The 13,396-nt window shown below is 38.7% G+C and overlaps 1 protein-coding gene across 4 annotated transcripts in view; it reads right to left on the bottom strand.

The window, feature by feature from the left end:
* LNX2 (ligand of numb-protein X 2) overlaps nt 1-13,396 on the bottom strand; it is an 81,036-nt gene that overhangs the window by 30,174 nt on the left and 37,466 nt on the right. For 2 of the 4 annotated variants that reach the window (XM_059144662.1, XM_059144665.1), the window contains exon 2: nt 4,267-4,779. In XM_059144662.1, the coding sequence (XP_059000645.1) occupies nt 4,267-4,673 (407 nt within the window). In that variant the 5' untranslated portion in view covers nt 4,674-4,779. Of the gene's footprint in view, nt 1-4,266; nt 4,780-6,400; nt 6,550-9,090; nt 9,261-13,396 lie in introns of those variants that run through there. The other 2 variants (XM_059144663.1, XM_059144664.1) reach the window with 2 other exon arrangements.

Below are 13,396 nucleotides of genomic sequence, written 5' to 3'. Positions count from 1 at the left end.
AGATATACTAATTTTAGACAAAACAGACTTTGAGACAAAAAATTGTTTTTAGGGGTGCCTGGGTGGCTCAGTGGGTTAAGCCTCTGCCTTTGGCTCAGGTCATGATATCAGGGTCCTGGGATTGAGCCCTGCATCAGGCTCTCTGCTCAGCAGGGAGCCTGCTTTCCCCTCTCTTGCTCTGCCTGTGTCCCTGCCTACTTGTGATGTCTCTGTCTGCCAAATAAACAAACCAAAAAAATCTTAAAAAAAAAAAAAAAAAAACTGTTTCTACCAACCAACATTTTACAGTGATGAAAATGTTCAATCTATCAAGAAGCTATAACAATTATAAATGTAACTAACAAAAGACATGCAAAGTCCATAAAGGAAAAAATGAAAGAATTAAAGGAGAAATAGAAAATTCAACAATAATAGTTTAGGACTTCAATGCCACACCTGCAATAATGGATTGAACCCTTATGGCCAGATAAGAACAGGGAAAGAAAGACTTTAAGAACACAATGAATCAACCAGACCCAACGGGACATCTACAGAACACTCCGCCCATCAAGAGCATAAAACATATTCTTCCTCAGTAAACATGGAGCATTTTCCAGGGTAGACCATGTGCTAGATCATAAAAAAAAGAAAGCCTTAATTAAATTTAAAGGACTGAATTACACATAGCATGTTCTCTAATCACGATTAAATAAAAATGGATCAAAGACCATAAACGTCTTAGAACAAAACATGTATAAATCCTTGAGACCTTGGATTAGGCCTTGATTTCTTGGCCATGACACCAAAAGCATAAGCAAACAAAGAAAACACAGGGAAACTGGACTTCATGAGATTAAACCCATCTGTCCTTCAAAGAGCATAGGAAACTGAAAGGACAATCAACAGAACAAAAGAAAGTATTTGCAAATCATACATTTAATAAGGTTCTAGTATCCAAATATATACAGGATGCTTACATCTTACCAAAAAAAAACCCATTATGAAAATCAACTACTGATGCTGAGCATTTATTTACATGTTTATTGGCCATTCAAATAATCTTCTTTGGAGAAATACCTATTCAAATTTTTCACCCATTTAAAATTGTGGTTTACTTGCTTTTTCATTGAGTTGTAAAAATTCTTTATATATTCTGGATACTCATACTCTCAAATGATTTGGAAATATATAGATAGATAGATAGATAGATAGATAGATATCTGCTTTTTACATTCTACATAAGAAAAGAATGCTGGCAAGAATGTTTGAACACAAACACGAACCAAAGGCAGATGCTTAATCAACTGAGCCACCCAGGCGCCCCTGAAATTCTATGAGTTGATAAGGAACTTCTCAATTTCTTTCAAATGAGTGAGACTGTGTGCAGAGATGGCACAGTCAGAATAATCATATTCTGTGACTCATGGTATCACTCGGTTGCCTGTCTGGGTTGGTTTGAAAACATGGCTGCAAATGCTTGGCCTCCTTCCATCACAAAGTGAAGCCCAGGTCCCCTGTCCCATTGAATCTGAGTGGACTGCTTCAAACAGAGTGACAGCACAAGGGGTAATATGTGCCTTCAAGATTAGTTCATACAAAGCCCTCTAGCTTCTGCCACACTGAATGCCACATAAAAACTTGAAATATCCCGAGGGTGCCATGCTGGAAAGGCCACCTGCAGGCTTTCCTAGCTGAGCCAGCACCTCTGGTTTTCTCCATCTCCACCAGGGTGCCAGATATGTGAATGAAGAAACCATCTTGGAAGTAGATTCTCTAGTTCCAAATGTTTTGGTCCTTGGCTTTCAGTTCTTCCCTGCTGTGGCCCAGATTATACATAACAGGGACAAGTCATCCCTGCTGTGCCCTGTCTGAATTCCTGACTCACAGAATGCATGAGCAGAATCAAATGCTTGTTTTGTGTCACTATATTTGGGGTGGCTAGTTTCTCAGCAACCAATATTAGAACATAGATTAGACATTTAAATGAAGAAATGTTAGCTGAATATCAGTTTTTAGCAAAGGGATTCAAAGACTAGTAAAAACAATTACAAGCCAGCATTAGATTCTAATTTGCGCTCCACTTGCAGAAACTACTTAACATCACCATTTTTAACTGAAAACTAGAGAAAGGTCGGGCTGTTCCACCCATATCTACTCCAATGGGATAGAAAAATTACACTTTGTAATTTGCCTTTTTATTTTTCATAGTCAATAACCATTCTTGGCTGTTTATATCAAGCCAGTCACTCATCTTTTCAAATCATTCACCTTTTTCAATGTATCGTTCACTATACAGGCCTGAGATGCTTTGGAAATGACTAAACGAGTAGCTCAAATATTAATTAATATTAATTAAATGAAAGGACACTGTGATGTTCCCAAGTTTTTACATCACCAACATAAACTGCTTGATCCAAAATACTAATGATACGTCAATTACACATTAAATTCTTGTAGGCATATTAGTTAAGTGAATATTCCTAAAAATTCGTGCAACGTTTACCTCACTGCTCTCAAAATAATTGGTAATTGAACTGAGACTTTGTAAGTTCTTCTAACATCCTCTAACTGATATTCGTAAAAGAGTCAAAGAAAACTATTCCCTAAAAGGAATAGCCCAACTGAGAGAAATAAGGCAAGATATTCCTCAACCTCAGAAAGCAGAACCCACTCAGAACACCACATTCAAAAGTCTGGTGTCGATGTATACAAGGTCTCTGCTGTCGTGCTCAGATACTACACCTGCTGGTGACCAAGGACACAAGGAAACCTAAGGCCATAAGCACTTTCACAAGTCTCTGTATCTACCCTACACTTTTTCTTAGCTCTTACTAGATAATACAGCTTAGATCTAAACAATTTTTCTATAAATCTTCATGTTTCTGACATGGTAAAAACATCTTGTTCTTTCTCATATATCTTAACTATTTCTAATGAGTATCCTCATTTTATAACACTGATATTTAGGAATAGAAGGACCACATATACACATGTCTACAGGAAACTTACTACCACGTAGTAGTAAGGAACATGATTGGACCTGTGGTCAAGTCAGCACAGTGTATCAGAATTGTAAATAAGAGTATTAGAAGTTTAGGCCTAACTATACCATTAACTAGCTCTAAATCTTTGTGATTCAGTTTCCTGATTTGTAAAAGGAGGGGATGAAGTTAGATAATCTCCATCACTTCTATGATACCCCATATATTGTACTGTGACTTTTTCACAGCAATCCTAGCTTTCTATTGCACAAGTGGTTGGACTCTGAAATCCAGAAATCAATACATTTATTTCTGTCCTATTATGGGATTCTTCATACATAAGGCATAGAGATATATTCTAACCTTTCCTAAGGGTATAAATAATTCTAAAATCCAAGTCTTTCACTAATGTCAAATTATAAAACTCACTAATTGGCTCAATAAATTACTTAAGCTTTTAATAGAAAGCTTTATTAGAGGGGCGCCTGGGTGGCTCAGTGGGTTAAGCCACTGTCTTTGGCTCGGGTCATGATCTCAGGGTCCTGGGATCAAGTCCCGCATCGGTCTCTCTGCTCAGCAGGGAGCCTGCTTCCCTCTCTCTCTCTCTCTCTGCCTGCCTCTCCATCTACTGTCAAATGAATAAATAAAATCTTAAAAAAAAAAAAAGCTTTATTAGAATAAAAATCCCCATTGAATGCTTTAAATTTTCGAACCCCTAGCTCTTATTCAGTCTAGTCCTTAAACACAGATTCTTTATAAGATCCTAGCAAATAAAATAATGTACCCTCATTTCCATGTTGCAATCAAATTACTGTTTGTGCTGTCTGCATAATATCCCATGGAGTTGATGTACTATGGTAGTTTTAACCCTTCCCTACTGTTAATTAGATCAACTCTGATTTATTGAACTATGCACAATGCTGCAGTGAACACATCTTTATACATAATTTTTCCTTAGGATAATAAGCTACATCAAAGGATACTCACATTCACTTTTTGAAACAAACTGCTAAACTGCCTTGGAAAAAAGTCTATCACTACACCCTGCTGCCCACATGAATGTAATCGCTTCATGTTATACCAGCAAAAATATTAGTAGGTACTTCTTCACTGTAGTTTCTGTATCTATGTATTTGATAAATTGTCATGTAAAAATGTTGTTCCACAGAACTTATTTGTGTATCTCTTGTATCTGATTTGTCCATTTACTTACTGATGTCTTGGTACTCTTCAGCAAGTTTTGGTTTGACCAACCTTTTAATAAACCCTAGACTTTACTTCTCTTCCCTTTATATTTTGTGCTTACCTGTTTTTAAGATGTGCCTCCAGATCACAGCGTTGCATGACATCTTGGCACACTGAAGAAAATGGACATAACACTAATAATTTGTCCAGAAGCTTATGAACTAGAATACTGGACTTCTTACACAACTTAAAGTGGAGTCTTTTCCGGTCCAATGGACAAAAATCCTTCTCCTGTAAGAAGTTTTTGAGGCACTTGCAGCAGAACGTGTGTCCACAGGGGGTGTCTAGTGGCTGCAACAGAGGCTGAAGGCAAATATGGCAGACCAGGTCGTCATCTACTTCATTCTGGTAATTGTATAAATGGTTCTCTCTTGTCCAGTGCTGCTGGCCACATTCAAAACACAGAGGATTGAAGGAGGAGGAGGAGGTCTGCTCCACAGATACCATCTCATCACTTGTTGTTCCCATTTTGAATCAACCAAAGCAGTTTCTGTATCTTCACACGTTAGACTTTCACTTCACGTATGGTTTCCTTTGATGAGCAATGAAGTATCTGACTAAAATCAAGGTTTTTCTAGATAAACAAAACAAACCACAACTGTAATTAGCATCAGTCAAGAGGGGCTAAAAGTCATCGATATCTTATTACTTAGTTAACTTCTTTTTTAGGTTAAAACATAAAATAAAATTTAGATCAGGTGATAAATTAGTCATAAAATCCTAATAAATTAACTGATTTGCTCGTTGGTTAAGCTTGCAAAGCTTATCTTGCTACAAACCTGCCAAAACTTGGCTACAACATTGCCAAGTTCTTGGTGAAAGAAGAACTTGTGATTAAAAAGCAAAGATGCTGCATATGGTGTGACTAAGAGAATCAATCCGTTTTACAGATTGAAATCCTCCAACACTTCGCTGCTCAACGGTAGTTTTTAAAGCCAATTAATCTACATAGCAGGCTAATAATGCAAATTGAGGTATATTATGCAATACATTTGCATCTGTCATCCCAGTCATGGTTCTTTGCTTCTCATTTTATGCATTTACATTGCCATACCAAAGGCTGTGTCTTTGAAATGTTGTCTCAAGGATAATTCAGTGTCTATTAAAAAAAATGACCTTCGCCCTGTACTATGTTTGGAAAAAATGGATTTCAAAATATGTATGATTTAAATATTCTCTATGTAGCCCAGATTATAGAAAGATAAACTACATAGCATATATAGATAACATCTGTGCAAACTCCGTAAAGTGCAGTACTACTTTATAGCATTAGGGAAAAAGCCCACTGTCATTCAATCAAATTGGTAGAATGTGTTATAAATTATAATTCCACCTCGTATTATTCAACACTTTGATCTGTTCTTGCTTACTCAAAACGGCAGTTTGTGTGTGCGTGTGTGTCTGTCTCCTGTCCAACTACAGAAGGCTCTCAAAGCCACACCCCCCCACCCCCAGGTCATGCACCTCTAGCAAGGAATGCTGCCCTCAGGTTCCCCAGCAGCACCAGGGCTTAAAAATCAACTCCAGAGGCAGCAGCTGTCTATAGTCACCCTTCAGTAAATATTTACAGTCTCTAGTATGACTCCACATTGACAGGAGAGGTAGGGAGAGGACAATTAAGAAAACCCAATATTTAAAATTCAGCGTACTCCAAGAAAGCCCTGCACAGGAGGCTGTTATGTGAATACAGAGAAAGATGAGGAGAACTGGTCATCTAACTCAAGTTTGGCTTTATAGTCAGAAATACTTTCAAAAGGGGAAAAGTGCGCACTGCTGTGTTGTGTGACAGGGCGTCGGCCAGATGGAACCAGACAAGGGCCCCTCTGTGGAGCCTCAAGGGCTTCAGAGCACCTGGCACGCTTCCCTAGTATGCAGCAGGTCAAAATATCCGAGGAAGAACACCTTCAGGCTGCGGGAATCATCAAACCTGGTCCTCCAGCCTCAAGAGCGGAAGGGGCAGACACCAAGTCAATGCTCCAAATGTATGTTTCAATGAGAAAATTCTGTTCCCATCACACATCCATATTTATCACTTTGTTTATCCAGAGTATTTATTAGAAAAACAATATTAACATTTCAACAAAGTTAACAAGAGGTGCCATGACTTATGAGCAGGTGGCCAGGATTCAAATGGGATGGCTGACCTTCGAGACACTGTTTTGAAAAATGACTTAATAAAATAACAAGAGGGGCACCTGGGTGGCTCAGTGGGTTGAGCTGCTTTCTTCAGCTCAGGTCATGATCTCGGGGTCCTGGGATCGAGTCCCGCATCGGGTTCTCTGCTCAGTGGGGAGCCTGCTTCCCTCTCTCTCTCTCTGCCTGCCTCTCTGCCTCCTTATGATCTCTGCCGGTCAAATAAATTAATTAATTAAATCTTGAAAAATAAAATAAAATAACAAGTGCAACCTATGAGCTAAATTCCTATTGTACCAACATTAAGAGAGCAAATGTAACCCACAAGCCTTGTTCTTTACCCTCTGGGCACCATAACTTTTCAAACTTCAGTGCACGGCATGTGAGATTAAGGAGAGAAACAGCATTTAACCCAGACAGACAAAGTATTTTAATACAGAATGTCTGCAGACTCTAATTCCAGTCCGCAAGAAAACTCACATATCCTTTGCTCTTCTTTCTTTGTGATAGTGTTTATTCTAATTTTTCTTTTCCTCAAGAAAATATACTGCAATTCAAGCCTCCCACATAATGACTAAGAAAGCATTTCTCTTGACTATTATGTTTTAGCTATTTTTTAAATCTCTAAATAACTTTGAGTTCTTTATCACAAAATCTTTTCATGAGGAAAAATAACATGTTCCCAGTTAAAATACCAAATAACAACTGCATTATCTTCCACCCCCGAGATACCTCTGTTACCATGACACAAACATTAAGTGAAAAATCACCCTGTATAGCTCACTAGCATGTGCTCGTGCGTACTGACTGAAGAACTGCCAGGCTGTGCAGCGCAAGTACAGAACACATACTCTGGAGGAAGTCTGGGAGGGTTCGAATCTTCGCTCTGCCACTTAATGAGCTCTGTGACCTTTCTAAATGTCTCTGTTTCCTCCTCATGTGTAAAATGTAAAATGGGGGTAACCATGGTGCCTATTTCAAAGGGCTGACATAAAGAAAAAACGAACATATAAAATAATAAATGATTGTATAAAATAGTGCCTAGCACATTGTAGGTGCTGTGTAAGTATTAGCTATTATTATCATTATTAGAGATAAACAGAAGTTCAGACAGATGAATGATTTGTGAAATGCCAAACAACGTATAATTACTTTGTAAGAGATAAGGGTGATAAATCTAGTTCTTTCTTGCTTCAAAATAACCCAAGAGCAAATTAAGTAATTACAAGAAAGAGGAGAGGTATTTCATGAAAGCCTTAGTTGTAGAATTTTGTCAGGACTAAGGGCGCCTGATCCTGTCTTTCCAACCCCAAACCCCTTCCCTCTACTCCCAACCCAGGCAGACACCGTCATTCCTTCTCAGTGTGCAAGTCTAACTGCAGCACCTAATACTACTTCTCACGCTAAACTGAGCTCCTTAAGAGCTGGACCTCCCACAGAAGAGCAGCTCAGTGAATGCTGCGTGGCCACAGAGATGACAATTTACTTGTGCACTCTTACTACATTTAGGCGGCCATAAATACATCTATGTTTATAGGAGGATATGCCCATGTTTAGATATAATTTTGAGTTCAGATATTCTATGAGCACAATCTGAAATATCAAAATGCAAATTAAGCAAGTCCTAAATATTTTTCATAATATAAAGATAGGTATACATTGTATGATATGTGTCTTCACAAACTACATTGTATGTTTAGCTAATATTCCAGGAAGAGTAAAGAGATGGAAGTTATTAAGTTGGCTGAGAATATTACAACACATTTTATGATTATTATTTTAAAGATTTTATTTATTCACATGAGAGAAAAAGAGAAAGCGAAAGAGAAGCAGGCAGCAGAGGCAGAGGGAGAGGGAAGGGCAGACTCTGTGCTGAGCAGGAAGCCCTCCGCGGGGCTGGATCCCAGGACCCAGAGATCATGACCTGAGCCCAAGGCAGATGCTTAATCATCTGAGCCACCCAGGTGCCTCTTACAATATATTGTAAATAATATCTTGAAAAATCCCCAGTACACTGGAAAGGAAGTGAGAATACATTGTTTCCTACCTAACTCTAGTTAGGAATAAGAGGCTTGCCCCTCCTGGTCTATGAGACAAGAATACACTGGTGCATCAGAGACTCTTAGGAATAGCTATGGTTTTTTCATAGTTAATTTGCAAACTCCAAAACTACATGTTATTCAGATCATTTCTCTTGAGGTTATTTTTTTTAAAGATTTATTTATTTATTTGAGAGACAGCATGCATGAGAGAGAAAGAATAGGGGGAGGGGAGGAGGGGAAGAGAGAGCAAGGGGAGGGTGAGAGGGAGAGAGAGTTCCTATTCAAATTACTCTGTAGAACCCACCAGCCCCACTGAGTGTGGAGCCTGACTACGGGCTCAATCTCAGCGCCTGAGATCATGACCTGAGCCAAAATCAAGTCAGATGCTTAACCAACTGTGCCATCCAGGTGCCCCTCTGTAGATTATTTTTAATTCAGAAAGAAAGAGTCCTCACAGTCCTTACCTTTGGAGATCCAGCCCAGAAAAAAAGAGGCCATGAGCTAAAGATTCCCACCAAAGTACGGTTAGATGGGAAATCCCTAGGGCTCCTTTGACTTATCAACTTCAAGAGTCTCGGGCTACTCTCTCTTCAAGTGTCCTCCTGGCAAGTTCCTACTCAAACTCTACTTGCTCTGCAGAACCCCCCAGCCCCACTCCTACTCCTGAGTACATCCCCATTCCCTCTTGCCCTTGCTGCTCTTACACATACCTTCATTTCAACAATTACTACATTTGCCTTCTTGCTAATCTGTCTTCTCAGCTCTTTGAGGGTGAAGATAGCATCTTCTTTATTGTCTGTATTCGCCATTCTTGGCACATATTACACACTAAAAATGTTTTTGTGTCAGGCTCATACTTGGGTCTGAAATGTTAAGAGTGCTGAAATGATTTAAAAAAAAATGAAATGAAAATGAAAAAAAAGTGAAAAAATATCACTTTATAAACATATAGGAGAAGACCTTGCAATTTATGGCACTGCCAAGGAGTCGATATACTGGACCCTGCTCTATGATTACAAAGAATAAGATATAACTTCTTTTAGTCGTCAAAAGTCTGAGAATTTTTAATTTTTTTTTTTTTTACCTGATATCAATACAGAAATACTCTCTTACTGTCTATGTGACACATCAGCTTTGATAATGCCTTTGGGTGTCAAACTTTTACACCTAAGGATCCCTTTATCCACTTGGGATAACTGTGGCAGTTCCTTAAAAAATTAGCATGCTACTACCATACAATTCAGCTACTGTGCTCCTGGATATTTACTCCAGAGAAGTGAAAGTCTCACATATATCTACAGCTTTATTTGCACGGGCCCCAAACCAGAAATTACGCAACCTTTAGTGGGTGAGTGGGTAAACAAACCAAGGAACATCTGTACTGTAGAATAGTACTCAGCAATAAAAAAGAATGAATTATTGCTGCACACAACCTGGACGAATCTACAGAGAATTATGCTGAGTGAAAAAAGCCAATCCTAAAAGGCTCCTCACTACACTATGCCATTTAGAGAACGTTTCTGAAGTGACAATGGGATTGTTTAAATATTCATTTGTTAATAAAACAATAAACCCATTACACACCAGGATTTTTATGAAAAAGTTTTTTATGGGAAAAAAAATAACATTTCTTTTTCCAAAATAAGGAATATAGTGAGAAGAGAGGCCATTGTGTTATACCTTTACAAACCTGGAGCCTCAAATCTGTACATTTTCAATCTGTGGTGAGGTCACATGTATCCTCTGGAAACTCCATTGGGCACTCAGGATAGAATGACAGTGAGAAAGGCAGATAACATCTTAGCATTAGTGGGAAAACAGTGTTGACCTTGCGGACCCAACAGAAGAGAATAAGGGACCCTGGGTCATACTTTGAGAATAGCTGGTACAGAGCACTAAAGGTATCTGATATGCTTTTTTCACAAAAAGTACCAGTTAATAACTAACACTACTGTTAAAAAAGACAGACTGAAAAAGGTCAAATGCTGAGATGAGCCCGCACTGGAGGAGTCTGTCTTTCCTGGAATAAAGCTCTCTCCACAGTGTTTTTTTCCTTCTGGAAGATGCATGCCTGGGTATTTAGCTGTATAGAAATATTTAGCATGCTAGATGACGGTCTTAAATGGATTTTTTTTTTTTAAGATTTTATTTATTTGACAGAGAGAGAGAGAGAGAGCGCGAGCACACAAGCAAGGGGAGCAGGAGCGGGAGAAGCACGTAGCCCGATGCGGAGCTAGATCCTACAACCGTGGGATCATGACCTGAGCTGAAGGCAGATGCTTAAACTACTGAGACACCCAGGTGCCCCAAATAAATTCTATTCTTAATCAAAACGTACTTCCTATTGCATGTCAGTAAGAAAATTACAAAAGAACAGTTTTCAACAATTCCACACATACAATTCTCATTTTTCTACATAAAACTGTAATTCAGCACACTTAATATTTGTCTATCCCTTCTTATGATGTTGAAAAGCCATTCTGAAATTCTTAAGATGCTACTTGTAGTAACATGTACCTTATTTAATAATCTAGAAAATTAGTAAGCTAAGCAAAAAATGCTAGAAGCAATGAAACTTAGGCTCTAAGCTCTATGCCAGCTGGGTAACTAGGTCACTATGCAATTAATTCTTTCATTCACCAAACGTTTATCCTACATGATATACGAGCACGTAGTATATCATATATATTCTGATGCCTTGGTTTCCTGTGTATAAACTATCAGCTTTGTCTAGATACTAACTGATCTCTCGCTTGCTCTCTCTCTCTCTCTCTCTCACCCACACACACACACACACATACATGGAGTTAAATATAGCTCTAAAAACTCTTATGATTCTGTCTTTTCATATCTAATAAAATGCTCAGTGATATGTCATATTTACCTGTCAGTCCCAAAATTTGTTATTGTTTTCTATAACTTCAGGATCTTAAATTTCTACAAAGTGGAGGTTAAACTGTGGTGAGCAGAGAAATAACCAATCTGAAATGTCCTTCTACCACTATGTCTTCCAATTTGAACCACTATGCTATGATGAAAAATTATTTTAAATGCAAAGAGATAAAGGCCAAAACCAAACTGAATTATCTCCCCAAATCTTAAAGGTTCAGATAGTGATACTAAAGCTGTATTTTTAAAAATCATACTATATTATGTTACCTTAGAGTAATTTAAAAATAGAATTGATATAAAACTGTTTTGAAAAAGAAACTTACCATATGGAATGTTAAACATGTCTAGACAGTAAAGTATCCAGACAAACCTCTGCCAATAATTAAAGACCTCTGTGGAAAGAACTCTATTCCAGGAAAGACAGGTTCCGGCAGCACGTGGGCTCTTCCCAGCAGCACTCCTTACCAGCCAGCTAAGCTGGGGCAATTTCTATCATCTTAGAGAGTGTCACAAATTCCAAAGTATTGCATATACCTAGAAGATGCAGGGTGAGTGGCGGGAGGGAACTACAGTTTTCATTGGTTCGGTTTTATTGCGGATGTTTACCAGCTGGCTATTATTTAAATGCTTCTCTCTATTACACTCAAAGGCAAGGGCTCTCATCTTAATAAATTAAATTATGTTTTCTTCTAAAGGATGAAAACATTCTTTAACTTCTTGCACAGGACATACAGAAAACATTTGTTTCCAAGTGACTGATAAGTTCTTAATTTTAAGGTCTTTTCAAAAATCTCTAATTTCAATGATTACAACTCCTAACTCTCAATTACCCATGGGAGTGAAAAGCATCAAAAGAGCCCCTGGAGTCAGAGTTCGTAGAGTTTGAGACCTGGGTTCAAAATCTGGCCCTGCCCCTATTTCACTAACAATGCGATATTGTGATGTGCACAGCACTTAAACGTCTATAAATCTCAGTTTCCTTGTGTGTAAAGTAACAATGGTTTCTTGCTTATATATAGGATTACTGTGAAGCTAAAAACATTACATGGCTGGAAAGAAAAAATAAAGTAAGACAGGGAAAGCAGTACGCGAAGGGAAGATTTTTAAGTAAGTAAGGTGATCAGGAAAAGGCTCACTATCAAGGGACACGTCACTTAAAACCAAAAAGTGACTAGAAAGCCACACAGGTACCTGGTATAAAAATGTCTGTTCCAGACAAGTGCAATAATAAGTATAAAGGCCCGGAGGAGGGAATGTGCCTGGCGTGTTCACTGAACAGTGAAGAGGCCAGGGTGGAAGAAATGAACAAAGCAGAGAGAAGAAAACAGGTCAGAGAGGTAACTGGGGCTACTTAAATCTTGCAGGGCTTACAGAACTCTGGCTTTTACTCTGAGTAAGTACCTTAGCAGGATCACTCTGGGCTGTTGTGCTGAGAACACAGTGAAGGGGCCAAACCTACAAGCTACAAGCACTTAGGAACCTACTGAAATAGTCTAAGTGAGAGAGGCGGTTGAAAGAACCAGGTGGACATGTCTGAGCTCAAGAGAGAAGACTCAGTTCTGGATGTATTTTGAAGACAGACCAATATGATCTGCTGATGACCAAAATGTGTGCATGGGCTGATGGTGGGGAGAAAAAGTCCTGGATGATCCCAAGGTTTTTGGTCTAAACTGGAAAAACAGAATTGACATAACTGAGATGCAGAAGTATATCAGAGAGGAGGTTACATGGCTCGGCTCAAGCTTGGACATCGTAAGGTTGAAATGACCATCAGATCTCCAAGTAGAGACCCTGAGCAGGCAGCTAACTATACAAGCCCAGCTCAAGGGAGAGGACTGAGCAGGTCATATAAATTTAGGAAGCATCAGTGTGTAGAAAGGAAAAGCGTATAGACTGGAAAAGATCACCAAAGGAGAGTGGCTGAGTAAGCAGAAGAGAGGCCAGGGGACTGAGCCTTGAGAGAGTCCAACATTATAAAATCTGTGAGATAAGAAGGGACCAAGCTGAGGCAGAGTGGACACTGTGGTAGGAACAAAATTAGGAGGACAGTGAGCAGAAACCAAATAAAATGCTTCAAGGAAGAGGGAAGAAATGACTGTGTTAAATCCTGCAGGCAAGTAAAAT

This window comes from Mustela lutreola, chromosome 13 (genome assembly GCF_030435805.1).
Source record: "Mustela lutreola isolate mMusLut2 chromosome 13, mMusLut2.pri, whole genome shotgun sequence".
NCBI classification, from domain to species: Eukaryota; Metazoa; Chordata; class Mammalia; order Carnivora; family Mustelidae; genus Mustela; species Mustela lutreola.
The sequence above is the reverse complement of the archived record's forward strand: the minus strand, read 5'-3'. Positions and strand labels throughout refer to the sequence as shown.